Source organism: Halichoeres trimaculatus, unplaced genomic scaffold, assembly GCF_033239565.1.
Source record: "Halichoeres trimaculatus isolate MK-OKI-2021-1 unplaced genomic scaffold, fHalTri1.1 fHalTri1_scaffold_9, whole genome shotgun sequence".
In the NCBI taxonomy this organism is placed as follows: domain Eukaryota; kingdom Metazoa; phylum Chordata; class Actinopteri; order Labriformes; family Labridae; genus Halichoeres; species Halichoeres trimaculatus.
In genome coordinates this window covers 25,783,439-25,801,822 of record NW_027437188.1, presented here as the reverse complement: position 1 = coordinate 25,801,822, position 18,384 = coordinate 25,783,439, and the positions used below count along the sequence as shown (strand labels likewise).

The 18,384-nt window shown below is 40.1% G+C and overlaps 1 protein-coding gene across 4 annotated transcripts in view; it reads left to right on the top strand.

Annotated features, from left to right (window-relative positions):
* cadm1b (cell adhesion molecule 1b) overlaps window positions 1–18,384 on the top strand; it is a 212,451-nt gene that overhangs the window by 25,983 nt on the left and 168,084 nt on the right. For 2 of the 4 annotated variants that reach the window (XM_074679004.1, XM_074679001.1), the window contains exon 1: window positions 2,781–2,919. The exons of the other annotated variants lie outside the window; for them this stretch is intronic. In XM_074679004.1, coding sequence (XP_074535105.1) covers window positions 2,844–2,919 — 76 coding nt within the window. In that variant the 5' untranslated portion in view covers window positions 2,781–2,843. Of the gene's footprint in view, window positions 1–2,780; window positions 2,920–18,384 lie in introns of those variants that run through there. 4 annotated transcript variants of the gene reach the window in all.

The window sequence follows — 18,384 nt, the reverse complement described above, 5'->3', positions numbered from 1 at the left end:
AAAGCATGTGACTCCTGATTTATTACCAACACCAGCTGCATGTCTGCAGGTTGGGCAATGCAAAATTGCCTTTGCATGCATAAGGAGAAAAAGGGGTGTAGCATGTGAGGAGCAATAGTGTGTATGTTTTATGTTGGAGAAAAGAGAATGAAGGAGATCATTACTGGATGGTGTTTATTGAGCTTTAAATAAACATCTAAATATCCAGATGAATGTTTTTCTATCACTTCTTTATCTGAAGTGAATGCTGCGTTTCTTCTCTGATCTTTTGCATGTTAGTGTGACACAAAAAGCAGCAGGACTCTAGTGGAGTTCACGTCTCATCCCTTCAAGGCACAAAGAATTGATGACCTGTGGTGATATATTTGGAATATCATTTCCTGTTGTAATTTGCAACAGGGGGAAAATGGGGCAAATTTGCAGCATTATGCTCCATAATTGTGGTTCTAACAAATAGAATGTGCACGTGACTTAGTACTGATGTGGACAGAGGTTTGTACATTACAGTCCGTTATTCCATTGAGCTTTGTGTCGTTTCATACATACGCGAGTCTGGTATGTATGTACACATGTGAAATAAATTGGGTTTTACATACCCCTCTTTGCTCATTTACAAGGTCCAAACATTAGAGAATCTACATTCCATTTCAATAACCCTGTTCCTGCTCAGCCATTGGGGGTCACTAACCAGGGTCTGATTCAATTATTCCCCCGTTCACAACAGGAGGAAAACATTTTCATGGTGAACGGTTTGCTTAAATAGATTACCATCTCAAATAATTCAATTTCCGTTAATTTGATTGATTTCATACCAAGGGGAGAAAAGAAATCTTAATTTAAAACCATTGCATTTCTAATCAAACATTAGCTGAGAAAGAGGCCTGGGCGAGAATCTTTTATTACCAGTTTCCCCGCTAATTTAAATAGAAAGCGCTGACGGCCGCCCTCTTAAATGGCACCACAGTATTCAGTGTGTGACCAGATCTGTGCAATAAATAACCATTTTCAAGCTGCATGAGCATTCCTCTGGTAATACACAGACTACACACACACACACACACACACACACACACACACACACACACACACACACACACACACACACACACACACACACACACAGACATATGACTGGGCATTACTACAGAGGATCCAGATGAAGCAGTTCAGTCATCTGATCCATTTCCATCCATTATTCATCCCGCTTGGGGAGACAGGGACGCTGGGCCTCTCTTCTCAGAGACACCAAGGAACCCCATCTAGTCTCCTGAGCAACAGCAGCATACAGTAGTGGAGCGAATCACCAGAGAGTAGGAAAATAACAAAAGTTGGAGTGCAAAAAGACGCCTACTGCAAATAAAAGTATCGTAAATCTGCAAAAAAAAGTTACAAATTTCAGAATCAGGACATACAACAAGTGGAAATATAACTTATTGAGCATGTCTCCACCAGGTGCAGACCGGCGCGATGCCGTCTGAAAATAAAGCAGCCCGGGCCGGCGCTGAGGGGAGAAAACACCTTGTGGAGACATTGTGTGAGTGGCAGGCAGAACTGGCAAGCTGCCACAGATAATAACATCTGAAATAAATTTGATGTGTGGAATTCAATCTGTAGCGATGGGGACGGCCGCAGCATCGGAGTGAAGCTCTAAATGCTATCTACTCATCCATGGAATGAGGACTGACACGCAGGCTCAGAGAATAGATTGTGCAATTAGCAGCCTTTGTGCTGTTTTGACACAATGAAGGAGGGAAATGAGATTCAACGTTGTCATGCACGGCTCCTCTGGAGTGCCGCACGTTCCCAGAAGAAAGTCCACATGTACTGTTTCAGGTGAGAAGTTAGAGGGGAGTTATGAGACACAGAGAGACAGTGAATATGGTCACACTTATTAATCTACACCTTTCCATTTCCAGTCAGTGTGATTATAGCATGTGAGTTTCTACTATATCAATTTTAGTAGCATGCCACCTTTACAGCACGTGTCAGCTACAATTATAACATGTAATGCCTCATTCAGAGCAAAGGGGGCGCTCTTTGAGAAGGCTTGAGCACTGTTACTGAGGAGGAGTTTCTCCAAACTTTACTGATTATCCCTTTAGTCGAATTAGGTTGCATGTGGATCGAAATTTTACTCGGGTGTCTTTTCACTTATAAAACAAAAAAACCCTCGGCATTAACTCAAAAAGTGAATAAATATATTGAATTTTCCTTACAAGTGTTAGAAAAACGCACCTTTCCTCAACCTGCTACCCTGCAAACACATTCTGTTCAGCAAACAGCAGCTTTAGGGTCACATTTGTACTATAAACACAAACTGTTTCAGGGTTTTTTCATCTCCAGATTACCAGATAATTGTACCGCAGCTGTATAAAAAAAAAAAAAAAAAAAAAAGCTCGGTGCAGCCGACTGTGTGTGGCTCGGTCTCACTCACATGAACTAACAGCCTATAACCATAAAAGAAAATGACTCTAATATTCCTATAAAGTGTGTGTGGTTCTCCGTGGTGAGTTTATGGTTACCCCACCGCACTCCAGTCTGTTTTACACGTCCCGTGGTATCTTTGCAATATTCTTTCTACGCTCCTTTTGGGAATTATTGTGCGTCTCCGGTGTTCGGTAGCAATCTATTATACTTGTGACATTTCTTTTTATTCTTCCCAATGCCCCTTGTAATATTCCTATATAATTTCATAGGCCTAGATGTCATTGCAACATAATGCAGCCCAATATGATCGCAGGCTCCCTGCTTGAGCCCTCCCTCCGCCTCTCATGTGTCTACATTTTCATCCCATGGCCGTCTCTAGGTGATTTAGCGCCGCCAGTCTCAAGCAGGTGTCCAACATGGCGATCACGGGGAGCGGATCTCTCGCTATTTCTCTCTCTGTTTTCGTGATTTCGGTGGCGTTTCTGCAAAAAGGTAAGTTTCTTATGGCGTCTTTAACGTGTCTTTGGATGCAGGCTTTTTCCTCCTCTTTCCACAGCTGAAAGCTAAGGGGAGTAAGCCGGGAGAAGTTGTAGTGCGTTTTGCGCGCTGGATGCGCTCAAGCTTCCCCTCAAATCTCAGCATCACTTTCAAATGCTGTGGACTCCACGATATCCACGCTGTCACTCGACACTGCCGGGCTACTTATCTAGTGATTTCAGCGCGGATTCATCGGGGGTGTAACTGCGTTACAGGGCAAAGGAGGTGGCTGTAAAAGTAATGTTAGTGCTGTTAAAACGTGAATGCGCAGAGAAAGTGTAACCAGTGAAACGGACGTACAGTATTTAACCTATAAGGGCAAGTTGAAGGCATTGCACTCTGAAACGTGGCTCTTTAATGACACAACGCGACTCAGACACACTCCGTTCCTTTCATTCATCATTCCGCATAACAGTCCAAACTCATCCACATTGTCTCCAATTCTCTCAAGTGTGCGCTTAAGGTGCATCTTTGGAGCAAAAAAGCACGCATTGCAGCTCCAGTCTCGCACAGTGTCCTCTGTCCGCACAACCGCAGCCTCCGATACCAGTGTATGTGTGTGTGCGTGAGTGTGTGTGTATGTGTGTGCTCCAGTCCGCAGTCTTCACTTCTCCCCCTGTCAGAAATGTAAATCTGCAGCATGATAAACCGGGATCACTGCTTTTCACCCTCTCCGTTATTCCTCCGCGGTTGCATCATGCGTCTTCTTTTTTCCCCTCTTCCTGGAAAACGTCTGACAATACCTGACGCACGTGAAGCGGTTAAAACGCCACTTTGCAGCTGCTTGAAATCCCTCCCAGCTGTAGGATGGATGTGTTGTTGTGCCGTTAATCCCCTTTGATAGGAAAAATTGCTGGCAATAGTTGCAGTGACAAATTTTCTCTTCACTGAGTGATGACTTCTTGGGTGGTTTCATTTCTCTTCTTTAATGTAGCCAAACACAATAGAGGTATCTGCATCAGACATCAACAGGTCTGCAGGAACTCATCCAAACCTCTGTATGTATGTATGTATGTATGTATGTATGAGTGTGTGTGTGTGTGTGTGTGTGTGTGTGTGTGTGTGTGTGTGTGTGTGTGTGTGTGTGTGTGTGTGTGTGTGTTTGGCACCCTGCTTCCATAATGAGGTTACTAGTTTAACGTATTTCCTCCTCCTACAGCTCCCTGCTTTCATTTCAGAGTTGTTGGATTTATTACGCCGGCTGTTGAATAGCAGTTGAATGACATTTACAGCATTGTCTTGCGCCTCCTTGTCACATTAAGTTAATTAACCTCTCAGTCAAATCAAATAATGCATCAGGAATGCACAATAACCTCAGGCTTCCTGCACGGAGAGGTGCACTTTTCAGGAGAAGTGATGCTGCATCTGAAATCCCCGAACAGGAGATGTTGATCTGACCTCAGGTTTTTCATTTGTTTGATTGTGTTTGTGCCAGATGCTGCCAGGAGCAAGACAGAAAAAAAAACAGAGAAGGGCCCTGGCTCTTGTTTTGTGAAGTGCTGACAGTCTGTTTTCTGACAGCCTCCAATTTTTCTTTGTTAATGCTCCAGAATCCGATTTGTCTGCTGAAGGGAGTCGAGTACCTCTAACTGGATGACTCCAAAGGTGTTCAGTTCTTCTTACAGATCCAGAGGAGAGAGGGTTAATGAAAGAGACAGAGAAGGATCTGGGTGTTGTTGTTCTATGTATGCAGAGGGGGTGATAAATCTCGCCTGTGCATTCTGTTATGAAACACTTAGCGTTTGAACAAAAGGATTCTGTTTAGCAGTATCCCTCTCCTCTGCCTCTCCTGGGGCTCGGCCTGTTGTAGCAGATCAGATGGTCAAATTTCAGAAGGTTGCATAATCCTGCTCGGTGCCAGCTTACAGTCGTTCGTCAGGGCTGAGTGATGGTGAAGTGGATCAATACGAGCTGTCATGAAGCCTCAAGGCGCCGCTGAAGGACGGCAGCTCAGAGAAACAAAAGGAAACTTACAGTTGTTACGGGGCCTCTCGGTTGCCAGCTGGCACGTGACTCGATGAGTAATTGAAGATCTCTCGCTGCTTACGGTGGGCTTTGGCTTTGAAACAGAAACCGCTCAAATCTGCGAGCAGTGTGCTGCTCCTGCCCTCAGTTTGTGTTTGCTTACAGCGCTGTGTGCGTGTGTGTGAGTGTGTTTGTGTGTGTTCTGGTGGTTGGAAGTGTTTTATTTCCTCAGTTATCATACTTCTCTTGAGCTTCTTGTGTTTTTGTTTTATGTCAGTGTGCCAGTGTGTTCTCATCCCAGCTGATCTAATACCAACGCTCTTTTCACGGCCCTCAGCATCTCATCCCAACAGACACAAAGCAGACGCTCTCCTTTCTTCAGGTTAAAATCAAACCGTCTGCTTGCTGAGTTTAAGGCAAAGAAACTACCTGGTTAAGCTTCGAAAACAAAACGTGGAGAAAGAAACTCTCAGCTTCTACGTGTCTTCTTGTTCCACAGTGAACTTGAGCTTACCCTCTTTATTGTTCTCCCCGCCACTTAGCTCTGAGCAGCTGTCCTGAGCATCTTGCATCAACCCGGATGGGTTAACATTAGTGCTACATGAAAACTCCTACATTCACTGTTGTCACAGTGTAAACAACAACATTACAAATGATAAAGACAGGAAGAACCAGACCATGCATTCACACTAAGAACAATCTGGCAAATGACACAAAGGCCGCGGCAGACCTCAGCCACCCCATGATGGTTGAGGAAAGGGAACAGCTGTGGAAATATGTCTGATGAAGATCTCACAGTAAACACTTCTGCTTTTTGAGTGATTGGGTTAACATGGATAACCAAATGTTATATTTAATTCTTCTTTTTGTGATTACACGTCAGAGATTTTTCTCATGTCTTATCTTCGTGTGTCTCTCTCACTCTATGCATCTGTACCTGCACAGCATTGTTGTTATTTGGGAAGAGACGAAGTACATTTAAACCTGCGTGTATGCTCTTCAGTTGAGTGCTGAATATTTTATTATGAATAAACACAGGGTACTTGTGCTCTGATGGAAAGGATAAGCGCCCAGTGAAGAAAGCCAACACTCCCACATCCCAATATTTATGCTCCACTGATAAGTTATTTAACCTACCACCTGTCACTTGATGTCCAAAACAACCAAGCGTCAACAGGGTTATCACATGCGTTCCTCCCTTCACCTGGATCTTTTTGAGTCAGGCCCAAAACACCTCAGGGAGGCTCAGCAGTTTGCTCCATCAACCTGGAACCACCTCCCTCCAAACCCACACACCAAAGTATAAAAGACAAGAGACAAATAGAGAGAAAAGTTTGTAGAGAGATGTAAGAAAGAGTCAGATCGAGGGGCTTGTTAAGTCTGGAAATCACCTCCTCTGTGTTAGACTGTTTGCTTTGTCTCCCCCTACTCTCACTCTTTGATAAGGCAAGATATAGAGTTTATCAAGAACACAGATATGTATGTGGAGCAGAGCTCCAGTCAAGCTTCTTCTTTTTTTTTCTTTTCTTTTTTTTTTACAAGGAGCACACTGGTCCTCAATTAAAATTTTAGGGGTGCAAGCAGAAAATGTAGGTGTGCATACTGTGAATCAACCTCATTTTTACTTTATTACTGATAAATACTTTGACAATAAATGCAGAAACTACAATGCTTTAAATTCACATTTTATTGTGCAAGTCTCAAGCAGCTGAGAGTGGAGTTAACCTTTCATTACACAGGTCACAACACATTTTATGTTTCAGACTAGGGTTGTGTTTGCTCAAAGTGTCGTGTTTTAGTTGTGTAGTTACAGGATCATCAGTAAGTATGTGGATAATGACAGTAGAATTTGTAGTTCACTGAATCTGTCCGTAAAGTCCTTCTGCCAGGTTAAGTTGCGCAGAACAAAACTTGCTGCCTTTTTTCACCACGACCATCTCTCCACAAAACGAGTCAGACTAATACTCAGTATTTGTCTCTTTTGGCACATCAGGTTTGTTCAGGGGGGAAGTAAGCACTTATAGTCCTCTTCGCTATTGTTCATTGTTTACAAGAGGTACGTGAAACCTGTAGATTCATGTGATAAACCCAAGACCCGCCTCCTTTCACACATTAGCCAATCACAGTGGTCATCCTACCTTACTCTCACACACATCGGCCCGCCTTCTTCTTCTTTGGTGGTTGTCTCCTTTCATCTTCTTTTGGAGTTTATATTGATTGGCAAGCAAGCTCTTGTGTGTGTTAGGGTCAGCTGCTGGGCCGAACTGTAGAGCAGGAGTTTGTCAGCAACAAAAAAATATGATGATGACTCTACTTCTGTCTCAGATTTTAGAGCCAAAATGTGACCATTTAGGGGGAGTCTGGAACCCTGATTTAGAGAAACTGGACAGAGGAAAGGGAAGGCAAAGTTAGACCAGTTTTGACTTTTGAGTTTCAGTTAGAGTGTTAAAATTCTTCTTTTTCCAAAAAAAAAAAAAAAGGGAATCCTGAGTTAAAGGTGCAGTGAGTAATAATTAGCAGCGTCTAGCAGAACTGGTTTTATAGAATTGTAATACACTTTTTCCATAAAGCTGAGGACTCATCTCAGGAGAATGTCCGTTGTAATGTAAAGTTGGAATGATTTATTCAATATTTTGCTATTTTGTAGAGCTATTTTCGGGGCTTTTTACTCCTTTAATCAGGGGACAGGACGGTGGATAGTGTAGGAAACGGGGTGAGAGTGGAGGAGTAACATATGAAAGAGGCTGCAGGCTGGATTCAAACCCAGGCCACTCACTCACTTGAAGGCTTACCTCATGGGGCTTGACCAGTGGGCCTTACCTTTGCTCCAATTATCAAAATTTGTTTTACCGTTTTATAATAGCATAAAGCTTTATTCTAAGGCCTGGTTCATTTGTTAAATAGAAGTTAAACTTACTAAATCCACAGTCACTCAGAAAAAGTCAAGAGAACATTTGGCATTTTGCACACAGGTATACTAATTAATTAAACTGCTAATTGTTTCGGCTCTTTCAGAAACCTCACTTATCACATCGGCACTCCCTCTGTAGCAAACTGACTTCCTCTCTCCTCTATCCATGTGAAATAGCTCTCACCGTGCTGTCCCATGTTTCAGGATAAATTTAATACCGCACTTAATGGCCCATTGATATGTGCCCCGCTCGTGAAGTATTTCATCGCCTGTACACCGAGATCAGCACAGTACATCATTTGTAAGAATAATAAACTCTTCTATTTAAAGAAATTGAATTTATTGCTCATTAAATTTACATTAAACTCTGCTTAATAAGCCCCACTCTAATTGCTAGATAATGCATGGCACTACTTTATGCGGTGGCAGCTAATCATACTGTTTAAAGGGAGGGGCTGCTAGAGAATTGGCAGCTGATGCATGTAAGGAATTTAGCCACTAGTATCGGATGTTACAATAGAGGACGAGCTGTTATCTGTCCTCACCTCCAGGCTGGAGTATTTCTGTGTGTTTGAAGGTCTCACCAGTGAATAGGATGTATTTAAACCATTATTGCTGGGCCCATGATTGAGCTTCCAGCTCTCTTTGAGACTTCTCATGAATTGGTTCTGAAAGCAGAGAGTCCTTGCTGCTTGAAGTGAATAGGCAGATCTGTATTTTCCATCCAGGTCAAAGGTTACAGCAAGTGAGCCATAGAGGAGTTTGTTATGGAGCTTCTCATGGGGAAAGAAAGTGAAAATCTTGTTCTATCCTTGACTTTTTACACTTTTCTGCTGCTGAAAGAGTCCAATTTCTCTTTAGAAACATCACCTTGGGTGCTTGGTACAAGGGTTTTTGTCCACACAGTGGGACCTTCGAGTAAATACTCAATCCGCTAGTTTAGTCGAGGCCACGGGAGCACCACTGTAGACATGTTATCACTTTGAGTCATGCATTTAAAATAAAAAGAGAAAAATCAGAATTTCTATCGATTTGTACTGCGGTGTTGAAACTGATGATCAAAAATGTGTCTCTCTGTCCATCTGTCTGTCTGTCTGTGTTGAAATGTAGTAAACAGTCAATTAGGAGAAACAGACAGATGACAGGTCCTTTCATGATGTTGGGGACAGAAGCTCCCATTCATGACGGTGCTGTGGTAATGAGGAGAAGAGCTGATGTCTCCGCTTATGAATATGACATTGTTCTCTCTGTTCCCCGGATCTGAGAGACCTCACTCTATTGGATACGATACTTAGCAATGACAATCAGGCCCACGATGAAAAGGGGGAAAAAAACAAGCAAATGTAATGTTTTTGTTTTGAAAAGGGCAGAGAGTGCATATTAGTATGGGTGATGGAGCAATTACAAGCCTCCATTAAGGCTGTGGAGCATTAGAAGAACAGTACTTTCTAAATGAAGAAATCTATTGGAAAGATATCCTCCTGAAAAAAAAAAACGCAATGCGCTGAAATTCAGACAAAACTATTAAAAATGAGCATCCAGTTTGAAAAAAAAAGTGTCCCCTCTTCAACCCTGGATGTGTCCTTTAGAGATTCCTGGAAAAAAGTATTAAAGATCATCCTCAGACTTTCCCTTTATCAGACTCTCACACCAGCAAATTCAGAGCTACCAGTTTGTGTTTTTACTCAGGCTGGATGAGATTCAAATTCTGATACCTCTAAATTCCCCTGAATTATACTCCAGTGTTTTGGATTGCCAGATGATTTAGAAATGAAGTTGCACAGGGACAAGTGGGAGAATCCATCTGCTGCTGAGTCACTCTCACTGCTGCACGCTCCCCTTCCCCCCTTCAGGATTTCACAGAGCGGTTTTAAAAACCTGTAATAAGGCGCCCGTTCTTTGCAAACTGATGACTTTAATCAATCTACAACCTCTTTTTTAACACCAACATGAACTTCACCTTTTTTTTTTTTCATTTTGCAGTAAAAAGTCCCAATAATTGTGGTCCGGTTCTATTATATGTCATCGACAATCATGCAGCTGATTTCAGTGTCATCAAGCAACTTAATTGCAGCTTGTTAGCTAGCTGTCACTGGAAGCCCATCATCTGTTGTCATCCTCATCTATTAGGAAGAATAATTGCAAAAAAGCAAGTAAAAACCATTAATTAGAAAAATACAGGAGTCACCAAAAAATGAAGGGAGAAATATCTGAACCCATTGGCTATTGTTTGATAAGAGCAGACTGTGGGAGGTTTGGCCAACTTCTCAACTTCCAGCAGTCAGCCATGAAGAAAAGACTAAAGAAGGGAGCAAGTGGTGACAACTCAGAAGCAACATCCAATGCTAATGCTTTCCAAGACAGGAGAGGACAATATAAGAACCACAGTGTAAATGCTTTCAATGCCATTGTCTTGTCTGGTTAAAACAGCTTAGCATTAGCCTTTTAGAAGAAGGCTTGGACCTCTTTGCATTTTTTCCTTTAGTAATTTTTGAGCTGGTAAAATATCAGGAATATCGAGTGCACACTAACTCTTAACCTTTGACATCTTAGCTCCGTCATGTAGTGCGTGCTCAATAATCTTTCCATGGACTCAAAAAAGTTTCTATCCCACTACCACCAGACTCCTAAACAGCTGACAGGAGACTATAATTACAGACTAACATATGTGAGCACGCCCACTACTTACTGCTCGACCTCTTTTGTGTGGTCCATATTTGCACTGCAGTCATCTTTCTTATTGTATACATTATAACATTCTGCCTGTGTTACACGGTCAAAATTGTTCTTATTTTGTATTTTGCCTTTAGTTATTTATTTTATCTTTTATTGAAAGGCGTCCATAGTGTATAGCAAGGAAGTATTTCAATAGGTCCCTTTACCGTTCACGTCAATAAACACTTTAAATCTTGAATCTTTAAATCTTTGAATCTTGAATTGTGTGATGCAGAGATATTTCAACATAATAAACAACTGAAATTTTAATTCAAGCTCATTGACAAGTCCAAAGGATGTAAAAGTCAGATTTAGTCAAAATCTATTAAAACACAACAAAAACGCACAGGGTTTTGAGTTCTGAGTTTTTAATCTGCTAATGAAAAATCAATTCATTGAGTGTGGCTAACACCAACACAACTAGCAGGATGCTAATTTGAATTTTTAATCTCTATTTTCTAGGTTATTTTCTTAATCAAAATTTCAACAAACTGAACCACCCAGCTACTAGATGCTACCTGTCATCTGTGCTTGTTTACATCTGTGTAGTAGGGCGTTGTAGCATTATGGATGTAGCCATTTACCAGAGCCTACAGCCTGGGCTAGTGGTGGCTGTGCTACTTTTAAAACACAGTCTATGACGAGAATGTTGGTCCTTTAAAACATACACATAATAAAAAACTGCTCTAGTATGGCGCCTACGAGCAGTTTTGAAGACATTTGACAGTTCAGTCGACTTAATGTCAAGCTTTTGTTTGATTGCCATAACAATAAAGTATTTTCAGCTTTGTTTTTTTTCCACAATCTGCTTCACTATTGTGTCATTGATATGCTCTGTTCTGTCCCTCTGTCTTTCCTCCATACTTGGCTTTTCATTAAGTGAAACTTGTTGCATCATCATGGCATTGAGCAGCACCCTGCATCCTTTGCTAAGTGCTAAGATTTTGCCCCATAGTTGAGGATGCAGCTCACATTATCAAAAATTACACTGAGCAGCCCAAAGGGGCGCTCTATATAATTTGTTCACTCATGCATGTGTCATGTGCAATATCTGAGACCCTAGCCATCTGATTCTCATAAATATTAGATAATGTGTCACCAGAGCATTACAGCATTGAATACTGCTCTGCTTACCGCACAGAGAAACCACAATTACAGCTTTAAATAGACAAACCATTTGACGTACTGCCAGCGGTCTAGACTTACTGTTGCCTTCTCTGGCCTTGAATGCACAAACCCAGATTTATATGTTCCATTTTCAAGCCACTGTCCTGTCACACTTAGAAATTCAGCAATGGGAGTTCTTGGAGAGTGGATAGTCTCAGAGCAGAACCCACAACATTAAGACTAAATAATAGCTGATCAATGTGGAGGAGAAAGGACTCTTTCTGAGAGAGAAGACTGAATCTCTGATCGATAAATTCAGTTATCGAGCTCTCTCTAATCCACTGCTTGAATTGGAATGGAAAAGGTTCCTTTGCTGCGCTCAGTGTTTGTCTGCCTTACTAAGAGAGGGCTTATCATTATAAAGTCTGTTGTTTTGGTCACCTTTAGAGATATTGAGTTGAGGGGCTGTTTGGTCATCCCAAGCCCCCTTGTGGACCAATCCAATCTGCTGTGTCCACTGTGGATTGATAGAAGGCCATTCACTCTCATGGAAATACGACTGCGAGAGCTCTTTCTCTGTGTGGCATCCCTGCAGCAGACAACAGGAGAGCAGCAGCACCTCTCTGTCTCCTCTCTAGGCTTGTTTGGGCAGATCTCCGCCTGATAAAATAAAGACTGTGTACCTGGAGTCCTCTGTAAGCAGCTGCACACAGGCTGAAGTAATGCAATGCCGCTGGAGAAAATCAAAGTACACGGACACCAAGCGAGTCAGTGCCAACAGAATGCAAACACCACACTAATCAATAAATCTTCCATTGTAATAGAAAGGCAATGTGCTGCTGATGTTGTAAAAATGTAAAAAATTTGATTCTCTCAGCTTGGTGCTTATACACAGTGTCATACTAGGACAGGTACCAAACTTGCTTAACAGCCTCCTGGAATCAGTCCCTCCCTTTCTTGTCAGGGAGCTGTTTGCAAATGCATTTATGCAGCCTGAATGAAATATTATTCCCTTACACAGCAGGATGGAGCGAGAGACTCGGGGACAACATTAGAATAGCCCAGTCCTTCCAACTTTCTGTGTTTTTCAGCAGAGCCTCTTGCATTCTAATGTTCTTCTAATTTATTTGAACAATACACTCAGGGGTGCCAGCTGGAGAGAGCAAACAAGATTTTTAAGAAATATCATTAAGTGGGCTGAAGAAACACAGGAACTTCCAAATGACGATCTTAGACAAAAGCAGCAAAATGACTCTTACCTTGCTTCAAATAGTTAGTTTACAACAGACTGCTCCTTTTTTAACTCACTAATTAAACTTTTAGTGTATAACTTAACAACCCGCAGACAGGCAGAAAAAAAACTTACAGTTTAGGAATGAACCAGGAAAAATGTTTTAGTTATGAGAATTTTTTGGCTTGATTAATCCTGTCAGACTTTAAAATTCTATTTTGCAATGGTTTAATTCACTCATGAGGTCCTAAATATTACAGCAACAATACAGCGCTTGAGTCCAAGACGTATTTTTACAAGAGGGCAACAATGTATCTTATCATGTTGTACCCTACCTTATCACATAATATTAGCCTCACAGCATGAAAAGTTTTCAGACAAAAAAGAAAAACACGTTTTATGTTCTATTTATTTATTATTATTTATTAATATTTATAATGTTCTGTTTATACTAGCTATGTTAATATTGTTAACTCATTTATTTTGTTAAATTTTGACCTTTGCAATAATGCTACGAGGCTAACGATACTTCTCTGTATGATATCAAATTTCATTATATTGTATATTCTCATATCTTATCGCATTGTAGGGTATTTGGATCCTTTCATGTTTCCACAAATTCTGTCATATATTGTTTTGCATTGTATCGCATCACACTGTTTTGCACCCAGGTGGATTAAGTTACGAAACTTATTTTAAGTCAAAGCATTTTTTTACACTCAGCACTTGAGTTCAAGACATTTTTTTACCGAGTGACACATAAGTAGATCGCATCATTGTGTACTGCAGTTTATCTGACCACAGTGTATTGAAAAGTACTGTATTGAAAAAGTTTCTTATCATTTCATATCTAATAGTCATGGTTTTAAAGTATAGTATCATATGCCAAAGTATAGTCATGTCGTAAAATATTGTATCATATCGTTAAGTATTGTACCAGATTCCATAGTATTGTAGTGTAAAATACTGTAAGATATCAAACACTATAAACAATAACAAGAAAAGAACGCTAAGTCAGTAATTGTATTGTATCCAATAGTATCGTAAAGTATCGCAAAGTATCATACAGTACCATTCCGTATTACATCATATCGTATCATACAGTATCCTACCATATCCCATATTTTTGTATTATATTGTTTAATAGTGTAGCGATTGTATCGTATCCTTTCGTAATGTTTCATCATATATCATAGCAACAGGAAGAATACCAATAAGACAAAAATGAAGTTTAAAAAGTCAAAAGTGCGGTTCAGCTATGCTAGCTGTTTCCATGTTTTCAGTTGTTGTGCCTAACTGAAGCTTTGTGCTCAGATATAAGGGGTGAAACTGAATTTCTCATTTATATTGGAAACAATGTCATTCCTAAAATACTGTGCCAAGACACTTAATACAATTCCACACAAAAGAATTGCTTATTGCAGGATTGTTGTTGGATTAATGGTGCAACATAAATGGAATATCCCTTTGGTAAGTATTGATCCAATATGGTTTTAGATAAATGGCTGTTTTACATCTTCATTTACTCTAGGTAGTGCTTTATACACTGAGTGGATGGCTCGGGAGATAATTTGTCAGAAAAAGCTACTCTTGGCAGCCTTGTAGCAGCAGTAGTACTCTTTAGTGAGGACATAAAAGAAAAGATAATTGTTCCAGATTGACAGTGGATGCAGAGCTGCCTCTCAAGGTGAATCATCTGAGCATTTGGAAGGTGTTTACAGAACGAAGCTGCCGTCTGACAGGTTGGTGCTTTCTGCCTCGGGGGCATCATGATCTTGAGTTATCAGTGAGACAATAGACCCATCTTAATTACTCTCAGATACAGCACTATAATCTGTCATTGTCAGCCTGATCAACAGTGTGCAAACCGAGCACTAAGACTCATTCACCCAAACCAGCAGCCTATTGATTACTGCTCATACTGGAGTCATTGCACTGCAGAGCGACATGGGAGGCAATAGAGCTAATGGAAGGGGGAAACTCAAAGTCACATTGTTTACATCTAAGATGACAGGGAAATGTATTTGAGAGGAAATATGGCCTTGATCCATTGGCTCCCAAATAACAGTGTGTCTGCAGCTAACAAGAGGAGAAGCTAAACCTCCAGCTGCCAAACCATCGGTTGAGGTTCAGATGCTGAAATGAGTTCACAGCAGCACCTCTGTTTATATTTTAGCATTGCTGAACATTGTGATTTTCTTTGACCCAAACTGTGTGATAACACTTACTCCATCACTGTGTTCTTACCTGAGTTTGTAAATAGAAAGGCTAGGATTATGAGTGGATATGGTGATTTTTTGGCTTTGGAGGTTACTTTTTTTTTTTTTTTTTTCAAAAGTGCAATAACGTTCTGTATATTACTTCCTGAAATAATGATACAATGATTTACACCAGTGCAAAGTGGCTTCACAACTGGTTTTTATGTGTTTTTTTTCTACATGACACCTTTGTTTTTATGTCCCTCTTGAGTCTGACAGAAATCCCCAAAACATTTTTGTCTGCATTACTACATTCTGCATTAGTTACCCGTGGATATCTGCTTGCTAGCTTACATTTAACTGCACCATAATACAGTGAACGCATAGCCACTACACCTGTCTAACACTTCATGTAGGTGTGTATCGAAATAAGGGAGAGTCGCTCACCATTTTTCTCATAGACTGCAACAAATTCAGGTTTTTGCAACAATGAATGTTCATATTGCGTCATGTCAAAGAGTCCAAAAAGCTCAGTTTGAAATTTTTAGAAAGAAAATTAGTAAATTAGTAGTATTAGTAAACATTAGCTCCAGAGTAGATTTAAAGTTATTAAGATCCAGCTTTATATTTGATGACTGATAGTCAAACTTTTCTTTTTCTTTTTCTTTTTCTTAGGATCTTCAAAGACCCTTAAATTCAAAAATTGACATTTATGATTTGTTTGTTTTTGACTTATGTTGTGTTTTCGCTCTTGAAGAGAAAACCGACCACACCTGATGCTGTGATGCCAATAAAGTGTGGACTACCAGCAAAATGTTGCTTATTATGTATTTTTTTAAATTGGAAAGCTTGCAGGAATTTCACAACAAGACTCCATGTAATAAATCAAATTGTTGTGATTTTTACATTTCAGAAATATTTAGCAGAAATATCTACTGGGACTTAAGAAAAAAACCTTGGATAAGATTTTGATTAAATTTTGGTTAAACATTTGCCCAACTTTTGTGCGCTGATAATTTTCTGTCCTTGCTCATAACTGCTCTGTAAAAATACTTAGAAATACACATTGGGTATATCGCTATTTAGAGATTCCACTTTTAAGTGTGGGTTTGACGTTAATGTGATGTCTGAGTGGTATTTACCAGCATCTATTTCAGTACTTCTACAAAAGCAGACGTTGCACAATTCACTGCCAACGCAGAATCTTGCTGTAAACTCCTTTAGATTACTCTTTTCAAACAAACAATTTAACTGCATCATTACTTTTTTCTCGGGGGCATGAGTTCTAGTTTGGCAAGAGCAGTTTTAGTGTTAAGTGTCTTGACCCTGTCAGTTTTATTTGTCTTTGGGCACGAACAGGAGAAACTGTCTGTTTCCAGTGCACTCTAAGAATCGAGAAACAAAAAAGGGCTCAGCATTGAAATCATCTCACTTCCCAAGGAATGTATTTATGTCTAGAATAATATCAAAATTTCTGCAAGTCCCTATACTATTATGTTTTTTCTACACTTTTCAAAAATTATTTTTTAATGTTCATCCTAATTATACAATACATTAGGTCCAGTATACTCATGTACTTGAGTACATGTTAAATAAGTTATTTTTCGTCTTGTATTAGTCTCCAAGAAGAAGTAAAACAAATCAAAGAATGTATAACAAGTAATTTTAATAACACAGTTGAAGTAAATAAATCTATCAGAACAGGAGGTAATTTTGCATTGGGGAGTTGTCATTAAAAGACTTTAGAGAAGAGCAAACACAACCCCAAACATTTAAAGAAATTAATCTTTAAACTTTCGACTCTTCTTGGCAAATTCTCTTTAAATTAAACCAATAATATTGTATTTAGCTTCTCTTTTGCGTCTGTTGGGAATTCCAGCATATTTCTCCTCTCTTTGTCTGCTTTCTTTTCCCTGTGGGGTGAAATGGGAGCGTTGAAGTTTGTTAAATCTCTAACCCTAACCCATTAATGAGCTGTGAGCCTTAATGAAGTCAACAATGCAGCTTTATCTTCTATGTTTTTCCATCTTGGTGTTTTGTTTTGTTTTTTCGTCTTTACACTACTTTATAACTCCCCTATTAAAAGTCTGGCATAACTTATAGTGAAGGGAACAGTCGCACTGTTAAAAGTACTCACACTGGACGGATCTCAGTGGCAGACCTTCATTAATGCTATTCATTTGTCAAGATAAGCCGATTCCACTTGTCAGATTTTCACTCAGAGTTAATTCTTTCATCTGTGCTTTGTTCTTTGTTCCACCAGTGTACCAATTCTGTGGAAAAAAAGACTAGCAGTCATATTTGCATACATAAATATATACTCCAAAGTGTACTATTTTCTGACGCTGCCTCTCTGAAGTTTTGTGTCTTATTGTGAAAGGCCAAACCTACTGACATCACATATTATACATAACATGACAGGTTATCAGCTTTTGAAGCTTTAGAAGTCTACTTTTTTAAGAACTGGCAGGTTAACAGACACAGTTTCACATCCGTGCTCATCATCCAGCACTTTGATTGATGTATAAAGTATGGGAAGCATCTTAGCAAGTTAAGAGACAGTTCCTGTGCAAGACGAGCTTTTTTGTGGCTGCTTCTTCCACAAATCCATCCTTGCACAATTGATGAAGGTACAAATATCCGTCACATGGAGCAACTTTCAAAGCTCTTTTCTGCAATCAGGCCTCATTTAGCTCCATACTCTCATAAATTTAATTGGTGATTGTAAAACTACTCTTCACTTTCTTCTACCCTCCCAGGCAGAACACATGGCAGCACTCATTAGCACAAACATAGTTGACAAATAAGCCTCTGCACCTGTCTGCTTCGACTCTAAATGTGCGCTGGAGAAAGTCAGAGCAGAAAAATGACACAGGTTACAGTATGTAGTGAAATGTTTGGACACAGTGATGAACCTCTTTGTACTCAGGCTGAACTTGGCTCCGTCAGTCATGCTGTGAATGAATCCTACATGTCTCCCTTCAGTGTCATTCTCTTGTGAGAGCTGTCAGTGCCTTTGCTGCAGAAACAGCAGATACATGTAAATAAATCTCAAACACATCCTCGTGTGAAGCCCGAGGGATCCGTCTCCACAGAGGCAAAACGTAAAGCATCAATTTAAACTTTTATTTTCTGGAGCCCCGCGCTTCATAAACAGGATCATTATTATTTGCGAGTTGTAAACAGGGTGATTACGGGACTCGTTGGTTTATGCAGCTGTTAAGTTTTATTCCCAGTTTGGCAGAAGTGACTAAGCTGAATGTATAAATTTAGGTTCAACCAGATTAAATAGA